General features: G+C 45.6%; 1 protein-coding gene and 1 long non-coding RNA gene across 2 annotated transcripts in view; one reads left to right on the forward strand and one right to left on the reverse strand.

Annotated features, from left to right (window-relative positions):
* Positions 1 to 2,543, forward strand: part of LOC139060782 (uncharacterized) — a 42,661-nt gene extending 40,118 nt beyond the window's left edge. Inside the window, exon 5 of the long non-coding RNA XR_011515036.1 lies at positions 2,339 to 2,543. This is a non-coding gene — a long non-coding RNA (uncharacterized lncRNA). The remainder of the gene's footprint in view (positions 1 to 2,338) is intronic.
* LOC135914221 (uncharacterized) lies at positions 1,466 to 22,885 on the reverse strand. The gene is made up of 3 exons (XM_065446972.2): positions 22,659 to 22,885; positions 20,152 to 20,336; positions 1,466 to 1,598 (listed from the first exon to the last, which is right to left on the reverse strand). Exons 1-3 carry the CDS (start codon positions 22,777 to 22,779, stop codon positions 1,563 to 1,565), a joined length of 342 nt encoding a protein of 113 aa, XP_065303044.2. The 5' UTR covers positions 22,780 to 22,885; the 3' UTR covers positions 1,466 to 1,562.
* Positions 22,886 to 24,819: the final 1,934 nt, after the last annotated feature.

The following is a 24,819-nucleotide window of genomic DNA, read 5'->3' on the forward strand; positions in this document are numbered from 1 at the left end:
TATGAAACATTGCGCGTTGCACGGTACACGTTGGTGCTCCTCAACGCTACAAAAGTGTCGCTGCTGCTTTTGAAGTTTGCGACACACCGCTGTGCTTGGTGCTTCGCCTGCGACTCCTGTGTGACAAACCGTATGCCCTGTCGCTTTCATTTCGTTTTCATTTCCTCCTTATTTATCTTCTTCATAATAGGACAACTAGCCGGGATTAGTATCACATGACAGGATGCTTTAAGTCGACGCCAAATGAAGATTGATCTGTTTAAATACATTTGTGATGGAGAAATGCCGGTCCAATTTAAATGAAATTTCATGCATTCAAAATAAAATGTAAGATAACAATGGCATTTGAATATGCGTGTTTGTTTTCTGTACTTATTTTTTTCGCTTTTCCTTTCTTTATTAATGCAGCAAATTGGGAAAAATAATATAATCTAAGAAACAATTGAAGCATCCAGCTTGCAACAGTCCTAGCACCGGAATGAAATATACATATTACAGTTCTGTAGATTGAATTCACTAGATTATATATAGTTGGCAAATCGGTTCTGTTTGTAGATTTTGTGACACCGTTATATGCTATGTGAATGTGTGTCTTGTGAAAGATATATAGTGATAAAAAAACTTCGTTAAAATGTCAATTTCAACATAATTTCCCCCAAAACTAGTCAGGAAAAACAGATATAATTGAAGAATACAGGAAGTTGGGTAAATGTTTTCGTTTTTTTTTCTTACAGCATATATGTTTAGAATGTTTGAGATCCTTTTTAGTCAAAATAAAACTACACGCATCACAGCGATGCGATGCGATACCAGGGCCGGGTTGCACCAACAGTTAATAAAGAAAATAATAACGGATTCAAGAACACGTTCTTAAATGTTCCATAGGCAACGCCTAGTCCGCACAAGAACGCGTTAGTAAGTTCGTTATTATTTTCGTTATTAAATGTTCGTGCAAGCTACCCCAGGTGTAGGGGACAGGAATACGAGGCGAAGGCGACATAAGACATGACTCAACTAGCGACGGGAGCTTATTTTTATACGCATTGGAATTGACAGCGGTATAAAAAGAAAATGACAATGACGAATGACAAAAGAGAAGCACTAGGTGACAAGGGATATGCACGTAGTAGATTAAACATGTGCAACACTTGTGCGACCTGTGCAAAAGGTGTGGACACATCGGGCCCTCGGCACACCTTACTCCTCGCACTTTTTTCATTCTCCGCGTTTTATTCGAATTGGTTTGATATGGATGTGAACATTTGTGCAGAATAGATGCTCATTTGTTAGTTCAGCGCCGCGTTATGACGTCATCGTTTAGTTTCACAGTGCGCTAGCGTTGGTATCGTGTCATGTCGAACCTACAAGTTCAACGCCTTGTGTTCACAGCGATGCACTCCAGTACACGGCTGCGCAAGATGTGTAGTTGAAATCAGGGACAGTCTTATGTGCAATAACTCATGCGCAGGTGGTTGTAGCCAGGCTTTTATTCTATAACAGATTTTAAGGTCTGATGACAAAGAAACCTTCAAGAAGAGTCTGCAGAATCCACATTCCTTATTTCAGAAGGATTCTTCAAATCTTTTTTTTGCGAGCATCTGCAAGTAAACAAAACAAAAACACATTTATTTTCAACAAGCTTCTCTCAATATCGCTTTTCACAACCTGGATTTGGGAATCGTAAGCATCACGGCTGAACGGCTTAAAGCGGAGCTGTGTTAAGCTACACCCTCGTGGTTTGGTTTAAGTACTTGTATTTGTCGCCGAATAGACTACTTATATACAGGGTCTCTCAAATATCACGCACCAAAATGTAATAATGTGCAAATGCCACATAGCTGGAAAGAACCAAAGTAATGCTGCTTGTCGTCGCTTGAGATAACCAGATTACATTTTTTTGTATTCCGCCTGATTACATTATTACATTATTACATTATGATTACACACACACACACACACACACACACACACACACACACACACACACACACACACACACACACACACACACACACACACACACACACACACACACACACACGCACACACACACACACACACACACACACACACACACACACACACACACACACAGCGCTGTGTGCCGCGAGCGCATGTAACTAACGAGCGCGCGCGCGCAGCTGTTGCGAGCGAGCGAGTGAGCGAGCAGGCGAGCGCCGGGAGAGAAGCTAGAGGAGGGAGTGGCGTCACAACCACTCTGCTATGCAGATGTTGTGTACGCGAGGCAACTGTTTTCCTTTAGTTAGTCGGTTAAATATGATGACACGTTATGTGGGACGTCATTAGCGACGTCATTACTTCTGCTTTCTACTTCCAGGTTTCCAGGAATTTCGCCGAAGCCGTGCTGACGTGGCGGGTCGCTAAAATCTATGATTCGGTGCTTTGGTGTGCGGTTATAAGTGATGTCTAATTAAGTAGAAGTATTCCAGACACTTCAGGCACTCAACTTGTAACTAAACTTATGCTCTGATATATCTCTAATGAAACCCACGGATTTTTACTGTACTATTTTTTTTCTGATTTATATTGAATTTGTCCCCGGTCGTCTCAGGAGGTTAACCGGAAGTACTGCGCAAGAAACAAGAGTGTCACTCGATGATCGTTCCACTAAAGATGCATTAGTTTTTATTATGTTTCTTTGTGCATAACTATCTTCTTGCACATTTAGTATGTATGTATTCGTTTTATGGGGAAAGGAATTGCTGGCGCCGCCTAAAGGCGTCCACGTGTTATAAATACTATGAGAAAAAAAAATTGTCTGCCGCCGTGATTACGCGGCTTGCGTATAAACTCGCGCCACGTTCTTCTGTGCCACCGCATTTAAAATATTATTGGAAACGAGAGAGAGAGAGAGAGAGAGAAAGGCAAAGGAAAGACAGGGAGGTTAACCAGAGATTATCTCCGGTTGGCTACCCTGTTCTGGGGGAAGGGAAAAGGGATGCAATAGGTGAGAAAGAAAGAAGAATAAAAAAAAGGAAAAAAACCTAAGCACACACACGCACGTACACACGAACTATTCCTGTGGGCACTGTCAAGCAACCCGCAAAGGCATTCCTAGTCTTACGCAGTGTCGCCGTACAGTCCTGCGCCACACAGTGTACTGTCACAATTTGTCAGAAAGTCCCGTGTCTTTCAAGTATCGCAGCAGCGCCTTCATAGCGGATCGCGCTGATGTTCGCGTAGGCCAGGTTCCAAGGATCTTGTCTTCTGTCATAGGGCGCTTGTCCAGTTTGTCTAAGGTGGCTGAGAGGACAGTTCTTTCTGGGTTAAAACGAGAGCACTGACAAAGAAGATGCTCGATCGTTTCGTTGCACCCGCAGAAGTCACACAGTGGGCTGTTGGCCATTCCGATAAGGAAAGAGTAGGCATTTGAAAATGCTACTCCAAGCCATAGACGGATAAGAAGGGTGCAGTCACGTCGTGGAAGCTCGGACGGGATATGGAGCTGTAAATTAGGGTCTAGAGTATGGAGGCGTGCACTTGTGAAATCGGATGAATTCCACTGGGCTAATGTCAGGTCACGCGCAAGTGTGGCAAGTTTTTTCGCTGCGTCGGCTCTCGAAAGAGGAATGGCAACGCAGTTGACGTCGTCATGGGCAGATCGGGCAGCTGCGTCTGCTCGATCATTGCCATGTATGCCACAGTGACTAGGCAACCACTGATATATTATATCGTGCCCTTCGTCAACTAGTCGATGGTGGACTTCTCTGATCTCTGCGGCGAGCTGCTCATGTGATCCATGGCGCAGTGCTGAGAGTACACTCTGTAGGGCTGCCTTGGAATCACAGAAGATTGACCATGCCTGGGATGGTTCCTCCTTAATAAAATGAAGAGCCGCACGCAGGGCTACGAGTTCAGCAGCTGTCGTTGATGATACATGTGACGTCTTTAACTGTATCTTGACGGATCTTCTTGGTATCAGCACAGCGGCAGCTGCGCTTGCAGATGTAACTGAACCGTCGATGTAAACGTGTACGCGGCCCCTGTGCACCTCATGTAAATGTTCTAACGTGGCCTGCTTAAGGGCAAACGAGGACATGTTGGCTTTCTTCATGATTCCTGGGATGGTGAGGCGTATGTCGGGTCTGTGTAGGCACCATAAAGGTAAGCATGGTCTTGCTGCAGGCATGTAGTTCGATGGCAATGAGGGGCGATTGGCATCAATTAAACGACTGAAAGTTGTGTGTGGCCTTTCTGTGGGTAGAGCGGCAAGATGGTGAGAAGGTAATCGGGCCACGTGCCGAATATGCGCCCTGAGAGCGTCGGTTGCCAAGTACGTTGATATTGGGTGATCTCGTGCTATGACGATCGTTGCCGCTGTAGACGCACACCTCGGAAGACCGAGACACGTCCTTAGGGCCTGAGCTTGTAGTCCCTGGAGTACACGCAGGTTTGTTTTGCAGGTGTTGCCAATCACAGGGAGGCTGTATCTTGCGAAGCCGAGGAACAAGGCGTTATACAGCTGCAGCATTGACCGCACCGAAGTGCCCCATGACTTTCCGCCGAGAAATTTGAGGAGATGTATTATTGTCAATAATCTCTTCTTCAGGTATGAAACATGCGGGCTCCATGATAGGTCTCGGTCAATAATTACCCCTAAAAAGCGGTGTTTTCGTGCATGCGCTACTGCTTGCCCATTGACCTTTACACTGTAACGCTTCATTTCCTTCCGAGTGAATGTGACAAGGCAGCATTTCTCTGAAGACAGCTCTAAGTTCTGTTTTCGCAAGTAGAGAGATGTTATCGTAGCTGCCTTTTGCAGCCGTGCTCGTACCTGCAGCCGTGTTACGGCAGACGCCCAAATGCAGATATCGTCGGCATATATTGATACCTGAACTGTGTTGGGCAAGGATCGGACTAGGCCAACGAGCACTAGGTTGAACAGCGTCGGGCTTAACACTCCGCCTTGTGGTACTCCACGGCACGTTTGGTGTTGAGTCGTGGCGCCATCCTCGGTCATCACGAAGAAATGCCTGTCGGTCAAATAACTGCACAGCCACTGAAAAGTGCGGCCACCGATTCCGGCTTCAGTAAGAGCATTTATAATGGCATAATGTGCTATATTATCATAGGCGCCTTTTATGTCTAGGAATAATGCAGCAGTGAGTCGTTTCCGGCGTTTTTGATGCTGAACGAATGTAACCAAATCGATGACATTATCTATGGATGAGCGCCCACGCCGGAAGCCAGCCATAGCATCTGGGTACACGTTGTAACTTTCCAGGTACCATTCCAGGCGAGTCAAAATCATTCGTTCCATTATTTTCCCTATGCAGCTGGCCAGAGCGATGGGGCGGTACGATGACAAGTTTAACGGTGACTTGCCAGGTTTGAGAAGTGGAACCAAGCGGCTGCATTTCCAGTCACGTGGAACCAAACCGTTGCGCCAAGACTCGTTGTAATGGTTTAGTAGCATGAGTCGTGCTGTCTGCCCAAGATTGGCGAGCGCCGCATAGGTAACCCCGTCCGGGCCAGGTGACGAAGAGCGCCTGCAAGTCGCCAGTGCCGCTTCAAGCTCCTCCAGCGAAAAAATTACATCCATGTGGGAATCCCGTGGCACAGGAGTAGCACATGGTGTAATTGCGCGTTGGAACTGCAAGCTGGAAAGTCTTGAGCAAAATTCTTCAGCAATGTCAATTTCGCTGCGACCTTGGTGCAAAGCGAGGGCTTTGAAAGGGACACGCTGTTGTGGTGATACGCGAAGCCCACGCACGGTTCTCCATATTTGAGATAATCGCTGACGTGGATCCAAGGACTCACAGAAACGTTTCCATCTTTGAGATTGTAGTGCATCGATGCGACGTTGAATCTTCTTTTGCATCCGCCTTGCCTCTCGGAGATCATGGATGGATTTAGTTCTCCTGTATCTTCGTTCAGCCCGCCGGCGAATTGCTCGTAGTCGCTGCAGTTCTGCTTCAAATTCTGCATATTTCGGGAAAGGCTGGAAACTACGCGTAGCCTCTTGCATGGCTTTTTGAATTTCGTGTTCCGGACTTGAAGGGTTCCCTTGCTGACATACTCCCTCCATGTGCGACCGAAACGCCGACCAGTCAATTCGCCGGAGCGTCATGGAGGAGTATTTCGATAGTCCCTTGATCTTCAGGTACGTCGGAATATGGTCGCTGCCATGTGTTTCAATGTCTGTAAACCATTGCACGTTTCTTTCAAGAAGCCGAGAAACCAGGGTCAAGTCTAGGCAGCTGCTGTAGGTAGGCCCGCGTAAATATGTCGGACTACCATCGTTGAGGCAGTAAAGGTCGTGCTGTGTGGCAAAGGATGCTATTCGCCTTCTCCTGGAGTCCATCTTCAGGCTCCCCCAAAGCGGATGGTGAGCATTAAAATCTCCTGTGAGAGTCGTAGGGCCGGGTGTCGCTGATAGCACGTCGTGTAGTCGTTTAGAGTCGAAGCCACTTGAAGGAGCAATGTACACAGCAACGAGTGTGAACGTAAGCTTATTCGATTTCACGATTAAACAAACGTACTGATTGTCGTCGTGAGGCGGAACTGGGTGCAACACGTAAGTCAGATCACTTCTAATATATACAATTACCTTGCTTACATCACCACAGGTAGAGGACATGAATGCCTCATAGCCAGAAATACGTATAACATTCTGCACGTTCGGTTCGCAAATTACAAGGATGGGAAAACGGTTTTCGAAGACAAAATGTCTAAAATCTGAAATTCTTGATTTGAGACCACGGGCATTCCACTGCAGTAAAGATGCTTTCTTGACTTCCTTGTGGAAGGGTAGCGAGGGGCGGGCCATGGTGCTATGCGATGCTTTCAAGTACTGGAGTCAGCGCGTCCAATACTTGCAGTGCGCTACGAGCAGCTGGAGTGTCCATGTTCGTCAGTAGCAGACGCATGACATTCGTGAGCGATTTGAGCATGGCAATCACTTGTGAGTCCTTGTCTTGCATTTGGTCAACTGTAGTGACATTTGACTGTAAATGGCGATTCATTTGCTGTGGCTCTGGCGCGTGGCATGTTCTCGGCAGTGCCGGCCACGCATCACTTGATGAAGCATGGCCACTTCTTTCGTTGACATTCGTGCTCTTACTCGAGACAGATGGAACAGGAGGTGGCGTTGCCGGACGAGACATTTCCCTTGAACCGGAAGAGGGTTTCATGGACTTTCGTTTCCGGGACCGATGTCGCCTTATCGCTTCTGAAGCATCTCTGTGTGACGATCCGTCTCTGGCCATTTTTCTCAAGATTTTCTGCTCCTTCTTTAGGCGTGGACAGTCTTTTGAGGACGCAGCGTGCGATCCTTGACAATTTGGGCACTTGAGCTCTGTTGCACGGCAAGTGTCGGTGTCGTGGTGTTCGGAACATCGTGGGCATATCGTTGTATTTCGGCAGACAGCACTCACATGTCCAATTCTTTGACACCTTCTGCACTGAAGAGGTTTTGGTACGAAAGGTCGTACCACATGACGAAAGTGGCCGATCTTTACATGTGATGGTAGGCAGTCACCTTTGAACACGAGCCTTACACAGGTCGACTTGCCAAGGCGCCGAGCTTGTAGTAAGGCAACACCATCTGTCGCAGGTTTGATTAAAATTGGCAGGTCGCTGTCGTTAATGGATGTGTCAATGTCATAAACAACACCGGCCGTTGTTTCGTTGTCTTGCGGAATGAGGTAGTGGACATTAATGTTGCCCAGGAGCTTTACTCCCATCAAAGCATTGATTGCGCTTCGGTTGTGGACGTCAATAGCCAGGATGTTCTTTCGAGTATTAATTCTGATATCTTTGATTTCTCCTGGGACAAGAGCCTCCAGAGAAACGGAAATCGCTTGTCGATTAAGGCGGTTGAGGTTGTCGGCAGGTGCGTCCGGCACAAAAAGAATTGTGTGCGCCGATGGCCTGCGCTGTGGAATGACGGTAGACTTACTTGACGAAGACCGTCCGCTGATGTTTCTTCTCTTGGCCTTCCGGTGTACCACTCTTTCGAAGCCTTCGTCGTCTGAGGCGTCATCGCTTGAGTAGGAGTACAGCGCAGTGTCCTCGCTGTCAGCTTGACTCGGTGGGCAATTTCTCTTCCTCGGGCCGGTACCTGACGAAGCAGTCACGTCGCGTCGGCATTCTGCCGACTCCACTTCCATTGCCGTGGCAATGAGAGCGGCGTCTCCCAGTAAAACACGGGAAAAAGCCGAAAATACTGCAGCACGAAGGAATAGGGGTCTCTACGAGAATCACTCACGAGAGAGCGGTGAAAGAACTAGGCAGCTGCTGATAACATGAGTTTGAAGCCATGGCCACTGTACGCCGAAACGAGAAAATGCAGAGTTAGGGCGTTGGATGGTCCTATAGCATTCGAGAAATGATGACAGCCATCAAGATTAGGATAAGGTAACGCGCTTTAGGCTATTTTTTTATACTACACTTCTCGGAGTAAGCCGCAGACCGGCTGTGCGCGCCGTCGAATCGTGTAACGCCGTTATGTTTGAAACATTTCCAGTTAATGGAGAAGGCGTATGTTTCAGCACATAACGGAACTTTGTACTTTACAGTGATGTTTCGATGCTGCCTCGAGGGAGAACTTTTATTCGATGTGGCAAACTAACTTTCCTCAGCGGGAGTAGGGGTTGCGGGAAGGAGGAGCTTTTTGTAGGTCCTCGTGCTTCGCATTTTGATCACAGGCTTTCGCAATTGCGCTGTGGGTGTATGGCCGACATGTGTTGCTCATGCTAGTTGAAGTTTTTCTCGATTTGTTTATGCGTAATTATGATGAGAACGTTGTGAATCTTGAACATTTTTGGGTATTCTCTATAAAGTATGTACATACATCTTCTGCGAAATTTCTAAGCGTTGCGTGTAGCATTTTTTCAGTCATCTATTTGGGAGTGTGTAGAATATAAACTTTAGAAGATAGGCTTGTTAGCGACGTTTAGCTTAGGAATAATCTGCGCACTCCCCATATTCAAAAGGATAAGTTAAAAAAAAAAACACCAAGCGGTCTACTTGAACTTCGACAATACAGGGACCAAGTTCATCTGATATAGCGCTATTCTCTGCACTGTAGCGACTGCACGCTGCGCTGACAAACATATGGTAGGTCGGGAGTTCGATTCGCGATAGCAGTAGCCGAATTCAGATGTGGACGGGATGCCAAGATTTAATTGTACCGTGCTTCGAAGTACGCCTTAGAAGCCTCCCACTACAGAGTCGGCCAGTGAGCCAGCCAGCCAGCAAATCAATCAATCAATCAATCAATCAATCAATCAATCAATCAATCAATCAATCAATCAATCAATCAATCAATCAATCAATCAATCAATCAATCAATATTATCGATATAACTGTCAGAGCCAGTATGTTGTTATCAGACGTTAAACCACATCACTCAGCAAATATGCGTGACAAAAGGGCGTGGAGGTTGCAGCGCACTTTTTGCCACGACAGGAAAATGAGTCACGCGGCAAAAGAAAGCGCATGCGTATTGCATCTGACGAGCTGCTTAGAAACTCCTAAAAGGTAAATGAAAAAGTGTGCAGTGGCAAACACGATATTTGCACGTCGATTTCTGACTTATGTTTAAGCTAAGTATGGATTGGGTATGATCACTTACGTGGGGCCTCACTGTCAAAAAGTACGCAGAAACTCCACAAATTTAAGTTGGACCACTCCCAAATTTCAGGTTGGTCCAGCCTTACATTTCAGTTGGCACACCCCTATGTTTAAGTTGGGCCAGCCCCAAACATAAGGCGGCCCACCCACAAATTTCAAGTTGGCCCTCTCCCAAATTTAACTTGACCCCACCCCCAAATTTCAAGTTCGTCCACTCCCAAATTTGAACTAGGCCCAACCCCAAATTTCAGTTGCCCGACCCCCGAATTTCAAGTTGTCCCCACACCCAAATTTCCGTTGGCCCACTCCTACTATAGGCTTCCCCATGCGTGTTCTATGGAGCCCTATGTATGACTATGGGTATGCATAAATCTGATGGGTATTCTCTCTGATCAATTTTTTAGTTCCAGTCGTTCCCTCTCGCTTATAAAGCTAACAATGATCTACATTTGCACTAATATAACGATTAAATATCTTCGCAAATTGCACATTTTTGTGCAGGTACAAGGCACTAAACTCTTCGCGTGATGGGCAGATTTTGCGGGGGGTACATACCAAAGAATGCTTACGCATTAATATTTGCGATCGCGTTCTCGTAAAGCACTGATCAATCGTCCAGACATTGTCTTGAAAGTGTTATCACATTTTTGCTAACACTAGTCTTCCGCCCAGCAACAAAGCGAAATATGTTTTGTTTGCCTTTTCTTTATTTTTTTAATTTTAGCAGACGACACCACGTCGTGCGGGCAAACGTTTACATATTAGCGTTAGTTCTCACATGCGACCCTTCTCTGCTTTCTTTAGCTAGTTTTAACTGCTGCTGAGAGGTAATGTGCGCTACGAAGGCAATAATATACGCGTCCTCAGATATTTTTTTTGCGTTTCTATGTCACATCATTCTCGTGTGCCCATCTACTGCCCTCTCGTCGTCTGCCGAAACTCCACTGCTGCTGCAAAGCGTAAGTGACAAAGCGATCCTTTGACCTTTCAGTCCAGATGTGATCAGGGACAAGTGACCTTACGAATAAGAACCTAAGGGTGAACGTGACGACACGATTATTCGCAAAATAGCGTCGCATAAGGTGACGAAGATTCTGACATCAGTGGCCTCGCCGGATTACAATGAACGAGAAACAGATATCGGCATGAAAAAGCTGGTCGTCTGCACTTGAGGCAGGCCCGTCAAACGACGAACAGAAAGCGTGGCTTCCAAGAACGTTAAAGGACAACTGCTGGAGTGGAAACGGTGTCCCGAAGGTGGCGCTGCACAAGAAGGGCACGATGGACGGATTCAAAACCTTTATTGTGGTCCATTAGGTAGCGCTAGTTTCCTAGCCCGAAGCGGGTCGCTCCCACGTTGGGACCTAAAGACCAAGCCTTTCGGCCGCTTCGCGGGCCCATTGGACTGCCCATAGCTGTGTTTTGAACCTGAGACTGCGTAGAGCTGCGTCCCACCGTTCTTCAGTGTTGTCCTTCTCGCTGCGTAACGCGGAGCAGTGCCAGAGCATATGACTAAGATCTAAGGTGTCGTTACATTTATCGCATGCTGTGGGTGTAGGGAACAATAAAACTATAAATAAACGATAAAAGATGGTGAAGAAGCGCTTTTCGCACACTTCCCACGAATGTATAAACCTCCTTCATTAGTCATGGCTTATTTTACCAGAAAGACACTTATCTACGAGTATCTTTGTATTGTTGGTTTTAGTGTGAATCTGAATATCCTGGCATACAGTTGTGAAGAACGTGATCAATATTCAGAATTTATTATTTTTGTTGAGAACAACCAGCTTTTGTTTTCTAATGAGCTTATCATTGCAATAACAGAGCCAAATCACTTAGTCGGTAAGCGGAGATCACCCGACAAGGCACTACTTCAGGTGAGGGAGGGGGAAGCATTGGCTTCACCTTTCCTTGAAAGAAGCTACGGGAGCTTCCACTCCAGCAGTTTTTCTTTAACCTCCTTGGTCGCTTCTTGGCGCAGCGTTCGTGTGCCATCGTTGTATGGACGCCAAGAAGACGGCTTGCTTTTGCTAATTCTGTACAGTATCGTGAATGTTACAACGGGCGCCAGTTTCACAACGAAGCGGTTATTTCGACTAGAAAAGCTCGACAACATCATATGCGTGTGTTCCGGCAATAAAAGGAGAATTAAAAGATTCACCGGTACTATAATTGAAGGGAATGTTTGAATATTTGGTGGCCATGTCAGAGGTAATGTGTGAGCATTTTTTGAAGAGCGTGGAATAATCAGGGGCTCATTAAAAATTCCCGAGAACTCGTTTTGTACCCCTTCATAGGCGTCACACGAAACGCATGCAAAGATTTCCCCGCTGGCCCTGATACAACTTAAAATGGCAGTAATTATATATTTGCACAGAACTGGGGACAGGTTTTTGGAGATAAGGACTGGCAGTGTAAAGTTTTTAGGTTGATTAGCAGTTTTGGAAGTCATTACTAAATCATCGCTTTCGTTTTAATTACGGCGTAATAGGAAGCGCGTACTTTGGTTGCCCGCTATCCTGGAAGAACTAAATGTGACACCTTGATGAAATTTGCATCTGTACGGCGAGCATGTCGTCGGTGATTTACGACGAAACTTTGAACTTTCTTACTTAATGTAGCCTTTGCAGAAAAGTACTTTTAGAGCCGTTTCAGAGCATTAGAAGCGTACTTTATGAATCGCGTCCGAAGATTGCCCGCTGCCCTGAGCAAAGTAAACATGCCACAAAATTTAAATTGCAAGGAAATAAAAAAAATCTTATAGGAGTTGTGCGCACTAAGATTCAAGAGGTTAGTTCATCGCGTTCATTGCAGCAAATTAGTTGCCGTAGAATTTACTAGAACTATACCACCGAGTTTTATGAAGATATAGGGAACGTTATGCTGATGTATATTCGAAGGACACGTGGAATGACACAAGTTTGACTATTCGTGTCAGTCGACGTGTGCTCCCTTTTCACCAGCGTTCTGGTTGAACTTGCCGTCGAAACCTCCAGAGGCTTGATTCACGACTGCCCGACACTGCAGGGTCGCATGTGGTTGGACGTCACTGAGCTGTGCGCCTTATTGCAGTTGTTTAAGCAGGTGGTTCTTCAGAAATAAAACCAGCTGTTAAAAAGCGCTCATCGTTGTGTTGCTCCTATTCTTCGTCCCTGTTTGTTTGCGCAGAAAAAGTTTTAAGATGAATCTGTTCCAACTAGGCCGACTCGCAGTTATCCTTATTGCAGTTTTGCTTGCCCAACACGTATTTCTCGTACAATGGGCATTATACAGGCAAGATTTTGGTACCGCAAAGGAAGCGTCTATTTAAGTCATAACTGCAAGCCTGACAATCGAAGCACTAGAAGGCAAGGCCTTGGAAGCTTTTCAGCCTAGACATAAGATATTCTTGAGATACGTTGACGATTGCTTCTGTGTCATAGACAAGAAGAACGTGCAACGTTTCCTCGATCGCCTAAACGGCGTCGAGCCTTCCATCAAGTTTACTGTGGAAGAAGAAAAAGACGGTTGCCTCCCTCTCTTGAACGCAGTGGTTTCGAGCTAGTTCATCCGACAGCCCATAAACGCTCAGTGGTTCGTTGGCTAGTTGAACGCGCCCTCTCCACCTGTTCTGATGCAGGCAGCCTGCGAGAGGAGCTTCAGGTCATTGAAGAGGACCTAACGAGGGACGGGTACCCCAAGCATTTTATTCGGAGGACAACGAAGTTCCTGATGAGTAATGAGCATGCTGGCAGACAAGCCATGGGCGCTTAAGCATCGAGACAGAAGCGCGCTGCTGTCCCGTATATTCGATGCGTTAGCGAAGCGCTAGCTTGTGTTTTAAGAAACACGGTGTGGAAATCGCGCATGTGCCAGCAAGCAAGCTGACCGGATGAACGTGAAGGATCCTCTCTTTCGGGCACGTTTTCCTGGCGTCATATACAAGATTCCATGCGCCGATTGCGAATCGTTGTATATTGGCGAAAGCGAAAATTTTTGCAGGGGTCTCAAAGAACACAAGAATGATGTCGCGAAAAGCCATACAGTGACAAATGGCTTCGCAGAGCATACCTAGAGGATGGGTCACGAGGTAAACTTGGACAACGTGCGTATTGTAGCCACAGAAAAACTTGACAACGAGGCTCAATCTCGAATCACTAATAATTCAAACGACAAATAGCGCAATCAGTAGATCATCTGGCACTCTTAACCATGTGTAGTCCCGAACTTTGCGTCATGTGCTGAACGCTACTTAAGAACCTTGTGCTTAGCCGACATTTCATTATGGACAAGGGATCCGTATACTGATCCTGAAACGCCATATTATATTTATTTTGACCTTGGTCAGTGACCTGCTTCATTTTCTAACAGTGTTTGTTTTGAACGGTCTACCGTGGTGGCAGTGACTGCCCTTGTGAAAGAAATTGTGCGTCTTCTCCTTGGTTGTAAAGACAGAACGTTACAGCCTTTACCAAGGGAGAGCTTATGAAATAATGAACTCGTGATGCTCAAATAATTGACGTGGAGTGCGATAACGAAGAAAGCGTGGACGTGCGACTCGAGCACGAACAATCCGGGCTATAAATTAGACAAACACGTGCGTACTTGCACGTGTTATATGCTTCCTAAAGCGAGAACACTGAAGTAGTATATCATCAACCAACAGTGTTGCATTTACTAACTGCTTTGTAGCCCTGAAACAATACACAGTGTTCTACAGAAGCTCGCCAGTTGCGGTTTGTGCGTTCACCTTCTTTGGTTCAGAAACTGAACAGCACAGATTGCATTTGATTTTTTCTTGTAATGTCGGGCTATGTTATCTCTGTTTTAGTAGCAAAAAGTGACCTTTGGATAGTGAGCTCCTGAAGAACGTGCTTTGCATCGAGGTCGCGCAGTCGTGTCTCTTTTTAGGTGATTAGCGTAAGTTATGACACTCGCGGACAGCTTTCGCCAAGGCGCTTTCGACTGCGCCAAGTACGGCAGCATTTGACAGCGCTTTTGGTTTCTTGCAGCGGATATTGTGCCAGCGTAATTTTCACATGTGATGGTTCCGCATTTTCCCAAATGCAGAGTTGACAAGCCGTAAAACAAGTGCAATTTAACAGTCAGGGATATATTTTGTCTCCTTCTGTTGTTTTAAATAATATGTTTATGTTTTACCTTCTCTAACTTAAGCTAACGTGGATGGAAATGCGACATTTTTTTCAGGAGTACTTTTATAGCTGTAGTGTGGTTGCTTGAGCCACTTGGTGCCCGGTGATAGTATAGGGGGCTCTACCAAGTGCATACGCGAAGACAAGTAAAAGGAACGGACAGGACAACGCCGGTCAGCACCAGCGATGTCCTGGACAACACCAGCATTGTCCTGTCCGTTCCTTTTAGTGTACTTGCTGGAACCCTCTATATTGTCTTATACTTGTGCCCGCTTTGCAGCCGTAGCTTTCGCTTTATTAACACTGAAAGTTGCCCATTATTGGGCAGCGTACACACAAATGAAACACGAGAAAGAAGACAGGCCAAGCACTGGTCTAACAACATTTCTTTCTTGGTTGTTAGACCAGCGCTCGTCATGTCTTCTTTCTCGTGTTTCGTTTGAGTGTGCCCTGCTAATCAATGAATAGATTCCAACTTGCCCGCTTTTCAATCCTTCAGCAGAAAGTTGTCTGTGAGTATACTTGTCGGCGCAACAATCAATTGGTCGTACGCATGTTTTTTTTTTTCACGATAGAAAGGTGCTTCAAGCATTCACGTGTCAAAACGGACGCGTATTGTTTAACGTGCTTTGATGTTGCACGCCCGTAAATCTACTTAAATTTTCTTGTCTCTCGTATAGCTGTAGTCTAAGCACTCCGGAGACGTGGCCCTATTTTCTGCTGCGCATTGAATGACTGCTTTCCTGAGCATAAGTCGTACACGCTCGTGGACGCCATGTTGTCGAGGGTTACGCGTCCACAGAGGAACCGAGAGGGGCCTCCCACGCATGATGACGCGGCAAGCTTCCTTTAAGAATAATAATTAGAAAGAACCGTAAGAAAAACAACAAGAACAACACCACCACCACCAACAACAACAACAAAAAATGTTCAGGCAACTTTAAGCATTAGATGTGCTTTAGGAACAGCAAACGACACGTGAAGGAGAATGTAAAGCGAACGGGCAAAATTTCGAGCCGTAATATATAACCGAGAGAAGAATTCTGACAGCTTTATGTGCGCACAATAAAGTGCAGAGTTTCCAGCTTCGTCGGAATGGACAGACGCCCTCGTGTCGTTATTTCTGGGAAGTGGGAAAGGGTGCTATAGGCAAACCTTTAGTACTGCTGCCACGGTTTAGAGACGTATAGAAGCTCTAAACGCTTTGACGCTGGGCAGAGTGGGAGCCGCACAGGTCAAACGATGAACAGCGTCAACTCCGTAGTGGGCACACGCAGTCATTCCGCGTTGGTTTCTTCCCGGGTCTGTTAGGCGCGGATGGGTGCGAAAAATCGGTAGCCTGCGCACAAAGTTCGGAGTTACAGCTGCCCACGCCGTACTCGTAAATACTGAGTAAGTGAATCCCCTCAACTTTTCTTCTTGGCGTTAGCTTAACTCAGAACGATTTAAGGAAAAAAGAAAGAAGAAAAAAGCGGCTCTCCTTCCCCGCCTCTTTTATTATTGTTACTTTTTTTCCATAAAGGGGGGGCCCTTGATCTTGTTCGAAGTTAGGTTCGAGGCACACGGGTAGGTGAAAGAAACCTCTGGCAGCACTCTCCATCTGCTGAACCATGCGTAAGTGAGACGAATGATGATAGCCCTCAAGGGATTGCCCCATGGCAACACATTTCCGTTCGCGGTGGACTTTTATTGGCCCTTGCAGCACCACCGCGGTTTCTTCCGATCGGACCGCAGAAGTGCGTCTGAACGCTGGTCATGTCGGCATGTGTAATCGCTTTCGCATACCTCCAGCATGCCATCGCACACCGCGTATCGTGCAGGTAGATTCCTTTTCGTCCTCAAACCAGTTCGTCTCTGTTTCTTTCTCTTTATTTTTTATTTGCTTTCGGTTTCTTCGTTGTCTGGAACAGAGTGCTGTCTTCTTCCGCTGCAAAACTGCCTGTCTTTCGACTTATGTATATTTTGGTCCATTCATATCGCAGTTTTACTAACATACGAATGAAGCTAACTCAAGCATTCGTTATCCTTAATGCGGTTGACGCTTCCGAAGAAGTTACCCTGTCGTCGCACTTTCCTTGAAAGTTCTGCTGATGTGGGTCGGTATATGCTTTTGCTTGTGCTTCAATGCTGGGACTGGTCAAATTGCTATTGTAAATATTTATTCACTCCTAAAAGCATAGCTTCTTGTTCATCCTGTTTAAGTGCTTCCCCGAGCATTGTTCAGTCAGCAACTCATTGCCATACACTTCTTGACTAAATAAATATTTCCTTACCTCCTAGTTCGTGATCTCGGAATGTACTTATCTTCGGTGAGCTAAGATACATTTAAATGTCATACATTTGAAAATATTTATAGCGATAGCAATTACATGGACACTCCAGGCCCATTTCTGCCGTCGCCGTAAGGTTCCCTATGAGTTAAAGCTTGCGAGGGTGAGCCGGCAAACGCGGTTCAATCTTACACGCGCGAGTGATGAACGCCGTCCGGATGCGTGCCCTCTCCTGTGGCGCGCGAGGCAATGGGGGTCAGGCGAGGGAGGAGGGGCGTCCTTCTCCGGCGGCTGCTACGGTGCCTCGATGTCCGAGAGTGGACACAACCGCGGCGTCTACTACGGCGTTGGCCTTATCTACTACGGTGTCCGCCAAGGCGGACGCCGCAGGGACGCGTTCCCGGCCCTCGTGTGTCTTGAAAGCGGTCTGCAATGCGACTAAATTGCGCGCCCGCGCGGGCCTCATCTTCAAAGCGATCTGCAATGTTGGCAGAGTGCACGTAGTACCGGTAGCTTCGTATGCGCTGTGCTTTCGCTGTTTCGTACGCGTTGAAGTGACAGATGCACGGAGGTCGATTGGCTCGCGGCTGCTGCCCCGATTCCTAACCGCAGCGTTTTCACAGCCAGTTTCCGCTGTCATCGAGCGATGTGTTTTCATGTTTGCTGTGCACGCGCGACACCGTGCTGGTTAATTGAGTTAAAACACGTTAACGGGCTTGTTGGTTTGAAGCCATGATAGAAAGTATAAGCGCGACTGAACAAGGCCGTATAAGGAAGCAGACAGACAAAGACAGCGCTGTCTCCGTGTGTCTGTTTCTTTCTACGTCCTCGTTGAGTCACACTTAGACATTCTATCGTTGTTGATTTAGTTAGTAAGCGAATGTGTACAAGTTTATACGGCCGATAAACCTACTATCCTTACTTCATACAGCTATCTACTGATTTGCTGTCGCAATCGGTGCTTCGCCTTTCCGGCGAAACTGCGAATTCTTTGTAAATACTTTGACGGTTCCTATGATATTCATTGGCCGGAAGTCCCTGTGGTGACTCAGTTTGGTTGAAAAATGAAATTTCTTTTCTCTAACGTGGTATTTATTACAGTAACGAGTACAAAGAACAGCACCTGATTAGCCAACTAGTGGCACCAATGACCAATGGTGTAGCCACGGGAGGAGGGGTGGGGGGAGGGGGGGTTTACCGTGCTCCCCGAAAATTTTCCGGCCAGCACCCTGCTCCCTTTTATGCCTGGCGCGTCACCTATGAACAAAGGTGCATATCCTTCGAACGCACGCCCCAGACATGTACAAGATGGCACATGCCTTCAGGCAGACCAATCGCTTGCTCACGTTAATAATTGTACTATTATGCACCAAGCATGAAAAACTAAACGGGAAATAATGAAGCCGTGGCCCCCTCCGAAAAAATATCCTGGATACACGCCTGCCAATGACGAATGCAGTAATGCTATACAACGATCACCACATCTGCATACTTCAGAATGGCGGGCAATATGGCGGTTACACAAATACAAAAGAAGTGCAATCACAAGCACTCTTCATATTTTCTTTGCAAATGATTCAATTAAAATGCAACTATAGCTCTGGAAGGATGGTGAGGATAGACCCTTCAACATGATTGGGTACCAATCTGGTTAAAAGACACCTTCACTATAAATATATGCTAGGAATACAGCCATTTGAGTGAAACACAACCATGACGGGAAGATCGGTTTGACATGATAATCCATCATTGGTGTTTTCCACAAATTGTGCATTTCCATGAGAAGAAACCTACCTAATGCCACATTATCATCAGAGAAAGGTAGCAGATACTGGACAATATCAAGATTGACGTACAAAAATTTTTTACGTGTCAGAAGCACGATTTGTTTATAAGGCATGTCATAGTGGGAAACTCGGGCTTAATTTCCACTACCTGGTGTACCTGGCGTACCTGGCGTTCTGACGTTTTGAATACCTGGTGTGTGCAGCAAATCTAAGCACGTGAGTGCTTTTTGCTTTTGGCTTCTATTAAAATGCGGCCGCCGCAACAAAGATGAAACCCTCTAGCTGGAGCTCAGCAGTGTGACTGTCTAGCCACTGGGCTACAGCGACGGCTCGATCGATGTCGAAGTCTTGCATTTTGAGTTGGAGAGCATCTCAAAACAGAGGGCCGCCTTTACAGTTAATAAAACTATGTTCTAGTGTCTATGGCACGTCATATAGACGGTAGTTAACACAGGACATGAATATGCCCTTTTATTGTAACCATGTTTTTATCGGTAAGCTTTCACTATGAAGTTTACAAAATAACATTTTACAGCCAGTGAAAAAGCACTTATGAAAAGTGAGTTTGAAAGATTTATATTAACGGGTGGTGGTGACTCATTTTGATGACATAGGCCGGGATGATTTAATAAGTCTATTCCAATGCTATTAATTCTCCTGCTTCGTGAGTGGTCGGAGTGCTGCTTCATGCACCCTCGGTATCACAGAGATCGGCCGACTGCGAATGATGACCACTAAAAAAGGAATATGTCAAATGAAGGGATTCCTTACATTGCACCGGCCCTCACCTCTTGCCTAGCTCCAGCGCTGCACACGAACTGTGAGTAATGAAGCACAGAGCGAAACTTGAGTTCATGTTCCTAAATGGCCTGGATATCTTGAGATCGTTGCAAGTGAGCTTGAAGACTCGTGAAACCAGCGGAGTACGAAAACGCTTTCATGTTCGGTCGCTCACTCGCGCGCTCGCAACCATACGCTTATAAACGCACATACACATGCGCACACGCGCGTACAGAAAGGCACACACACACACATGTATACTCACGCGAAAGCACGCCGGCACACAAATACATGCTCTCTCTCTCTCTCTCTCTCTCGAGACTGGGTCATACCGTCAGACTCGGAGGACACCTAGTATGCATGGCCACGCTACGCGAGCTTTGAAATCACTTGTTTGGAACCAAGATTATACGTTGGTGAATCTGGACAGACAAGGTGTACGTGAAAAACGCTGGAAGTGCTCTGAAAAGATGGCGCTGTAAATGCACTTTGATTTGTTAACTGATTGATTGAATAACTGATTGATTGAATAACTGATTGATGGCCTTTGATTGACTGATTGATTTAAATGTTCGTACGCACCGTGCAAATATAGTCCACGAGGTCGGGAGTGCAGTCGACGCGCGTGGCCCTCTGCTCTTTGCAGTAGTAGAAGTGGTCGTACGAGCCTTCCATGGAGAAGTAGACGGGCTCGCCGGGCTTGCGGTAGATGTGCGGAAGGTCGATCTTCCTGCAGTGGCTGTGCGCGTAATCCATTTCCATGTCGGCTGAAAAATCGTTACGATAAATTCGAGGTGTTTCACGGAGACCGTGGAGACCATCCCGTTCTCGCGCGTTATCTGTTGTGTGGCCGACATAAAGCGACGCCCGTCTCTTACGTCGCTAAACAGCGCAAAAATTTGGAGATTGCCTTTTTTCAAGTTTTGCATTCTCTTTGGAGGTTCTAATAGTTAATTTTCGGAATCAAATTGAAAAAGAATACTCAAAAGAACGTAAAAATGACCTTAAAATATAGAATTGAATGCCAATTATTTTCTCGTTTGCAAGTAACTTGACACATCAAGTTTGTGTGCAATCCACTTGGTAAAATAGCGCTCATTTACAGTTATACAGTTTCTCATACATCCATTTAATGTCGTTCAAAGCGAAGCGTTCGATCAGCTGAGGAATAAGCAAATGATAACTGGTGTCAGTTATCTGGTGCGCTACAATGGCAGCAATAAAACAAGGGAACAAAATGTCGCCAGATGCGCGTAGCGCGCTGTGTTCGGTAAAGGAGATAAGCCTCAGACTAACACCTCACGTAGCTTTATTGGAATCCAACTATGGTGAAACTACCCAAGTAATAAAGTGCGTTGCCTAAACATCGGCACCGTGCTCGTGCCTCCATAGAAAGCAAGGCATTAATTCTCATTGCATGAGAGCAAAAAAAATTCATCAAAACTTGATTGTTCTATTCGCTCGTACAGGAACTAGTGTTTCTGCAATGCAACCTCTGCTCTCCCGCGCTTCAATCGTTCGCAAAAGTCTTGCGTCGACCTTTCTGCCACAGTATTCCAATAAGTGTTCCTATCTCTGAACAGAAACAAATATTCAGTAACTTTTATCAGTGAATTGTCGAATGGAATACAAAATTTATGGGGAAAAGTATTCAATCCTTATTTGAAATTAGAAACATTTGCAGATCCTAGTATTTTAACGAAGGCCGTTTCACCTAATGAAGCGCAATGGCAGTAGTGCTGCGGATATGCGGCAAGTTTCTTTTTTATGAATGAAAAAAAATATCGCATGTGGAACATTGGATAGCCTTCACCTTTCCGGTGGAACACTTCAAATTTGGTTGCAATATTTGGATGACAAAGCGCGATGTGAGGTTGGCAAATTGACAAAGTTTCACGAGTTGGTTTGTTTAGTTGTTCACTTTTGGTCATCTGCCGCAATTCGTCACATATAGAGTTAGCAGAATTGTGGAAGCTAGATTCATTTTCTAGTTATCTGACTCCGGAATGTGCTAGAAAAGCATTGAACATATATATTATATTTCGATGAAGAAATTACGGCCACTGACCAAGTCAAGGTGAAAAAACACACAGAGACGTTTCGGGACCCGTACGGGTTCCTTGATCACACTCTCGAAACGTCTCTGTGTGTTTTTTCACCTTGACTTGGTCAGTGGCCGTAATTTCTTCATCATCATGTTACCTGACCAGACGAACTTTCGTCGAACTCTTGACTATATTATATTTCTTTAAGCCCTTAATGTAATAATTCAGGAGTTAACTTGCAGCACAGGGTTGATTAGTTGAACATTGCGATTTTTCGCGCATGCAATGTTGCCCTTGTCATCTAAAGCATCAGTGAATGGCGATCAAGGCCGCGATAACGTAACGATTGTGATCAAATGCTACCTTGTCTTGCGGTTCGTCAATGGTCAAAGCGCGAAGCGCTCCGCCCGCGGTATCACCGATACCGACAACGAACGGTGGGTGACAAAAAAGAAATTTAATCGAACAAGATAAATTCTTACATTCTACTGGCCCAATAGAAATGTCTGTCCGTAAAAAAAAATGAGCAGGTGGTATATAAAATATATTCATTCTTCATCTTTTTTTTTTCACCATGGTGCATTTTTTAAAATTTCAAGCCAGCATCGTTATTGCTTCCTGCAGTAATGCTTGTGCGTATGCTCTGATAATAGAAGGTTCCCCTGACCGCTTTCACTTTTGTGATTTCCTGATATTGCGTAAAGTATGTATGTATGCCCACTTTTACACGTGCGATTAACAACAATTGAGGGCACCGTTGCAGTCTTTGACTTTGGGACCCTCGTCTGTATATTGCCTCCTACCCATTCATTCTATTTAAAGAATATTAAACTGAAGCTGAAACTGAAAAAAAATAAATAAGCGTGAACTTGCAAATATGAACAACAGTATCAACATTTCTCCCTCGTGTTTTTTTTGCGCTCGACGCCCTCTTCGTCAGTCTTTTGAGGCTTCCAGTGATTTGTATTTTACCCGTATCACAATTTGCATCGTTGACTTATGCAAGCAGGCAACGAGAATGTGGCTAGGCGAACGCTTGCTCACCAAGCGAAGACGCCTGAGATCCCGGCACACATTGCAGCGGTATCAACAGCAACAGGACCAGGGCCAACACGTTACAGGCACCGGCGACGGAGGGGCAGGCGAAGCTCGCCGTAGCTGTCATTCTCGGAGGCACCGTTGCTAACGACGGTCGTTGGCTCACGCTGTCTGACGAGCCGCCTGATTGCCAGCTGGCGTTCTTTGGATAGATGCCTCGCTGACTGGCTCGCTAACTGGCTGGCCAACGGGCTTCCGCGCCTCACGTCAGCGCCTTGACGACCGCAGGAGATTGGCTGATTGACTTCCACTCATGACTCGGAATGCATGCACACCGCTGCCGCGGTTCACTCTATGTTGTACTTTGTATTGCTGCGTTTATGTAGGATCCACTGCTAACAAAAGCATTGATGACCAGCTCAGGCTAGCTGCTTTGTCTCTTAGAGAGATTGCGAACCTTTGCCAATTGCTTTTCTGTCTGTTTTTTTTATTTATGCAGAGAAACGCGAATACACAAATAAAAGCGTATACGGCCCTGACGTATTCTTTTTAGGTCTAAATGTCTTCGTTTCCTGTAAGGATATCACTGAAAAGTCAAATTTTTGCCCCTTGTTATCTTGAAGTGTACGACGGAAACTGGTGCCTTATGCTTGCGAAATGACAGAACTGTCGCATGCGCGTACATTGCCACTGAACATCATAAACTTGAAGTTAACAGGCAGAACCAGTAACGCAATAAAAAAAAAGAAATGGCAACATTTATTGCCGTTAGTAAACAGTTTCGACGTCATCAAAACTTTTAGTCTTACTTATCCCTTGCTTAGGGCTAACGGACTAAAATAATGCTTCTTAAGCACCAGGATTCACTCTGAAGTCTTAATGACAAGTAACTAATAATAATAGTAAAAAAACACTGGGCGCTTTCTTTTGCGCTGCTGTGCATTGCTAGCTTTGAAAAAGTTTTTTTTAATTGGTGCTTAGAATTGACCTCTGGCTATTCGCCCTACGCGTAACTGGCCTGCCCAGCTCTATTTTTTCTCTTAATATCAGCTAGAATAACGACTAACCCCGTTTGCTCTCTGATCCCCATCGCTCTCTCTCTCTTTATTCATCGCTTTTTTTTTACTTAACTCTTAACTTCTGCTCGAGATTCTTCATTAACCTCCATGTTTTTGCCACTTATGTTATCACCGGTAGGATGCAACAATTGTACACTTTTCGTTTCAATGACAGTGGCTAGTTCCCAGTCTGATTTTCGCAATACATGGCGTATGCACTCCAACTTTTTTTTATCGTTCTGTAAATTTTCTTCTGATGATCAGTGTCGCGTGTGAGTAATTGACTTAGATAAACGTGCTCCTGTACATACTCTGGAGGTTGCCTGGCGATCAGGAATATTTGTTCCCCTGCTAGGCTATTGAACAATATCTTTGTCTTTTGCGTAATATTTAACCCTACTCTTACATTTTCCCGGTAAAAGCCCTCGATCATTTCTTGCGATTCATCCCCAGTGTTGCTTAACAGGACAGTGTCATCTGCTATAAAAGGTTATTGAGATATTTGCCGCTGATCCTCGCTCCTAAGCCTTCCCAGTTTAATAGGTTGTATCGTTCTTCTAAGCCGGCAGTCAATAGCATTACAGAGATTGCCTCTTTTTTAGCCTGACGCCTTTCTTGATAGGTAATTTTCACCACCATCTTCATCCTCATCATCAGCGTCTTCTCTATTCTTTCTGTGTACACCCTATTCTCTTCCCCCAACGCCGAGTAGCAGGTCAGAACATTGATTCAGGCCGACCTCTCAGCTTTTCTATCAAAATAAATACCTCTCTCTCTCTACTTGTGGAGGAAGAAGGTAGCTGCGGACTATTAGTATGTATTTCCCAAAATATTCAGGTATGCCTCCTGTACTCCTTGATTGCGCGATGCCTCCCTGACTGGTGGTATTTCTACTGAGTCAAATCTATTAAACACACATCGCCAAGTTGAGTGTACTCTGCAGATTTCTCAAGTATCTGATTGATAACATGAGAATTGGAACACTAGAGTTACGGAATGGGTGGTAAGGGAAGGAATGTGCAGTCGTGGATGGCGGAAAATTGTCTGGAGTGGTGAAATTAGGAAATTTGCCCGTGCAGGTTTCAATCAGCCAGCGTAAGACAGGGACC

Source organism: Dermacentor albipictus, chromosome 6 (assembly GCF_038994185.2).
Source record: "Dermacentor albipictus isolate Rhodes 1998 colony chromosome 6, USDA_Dalb.pri_finalv2, whole genome shotgun sequence".
Taxonomy (NCBI): domain Eukaryota; kingdom Metazoa; phylum Arthropoda; class Arachnida; order Ixodida; family Ixodidae; genus Dermacentor; species Dermacentor albipictus.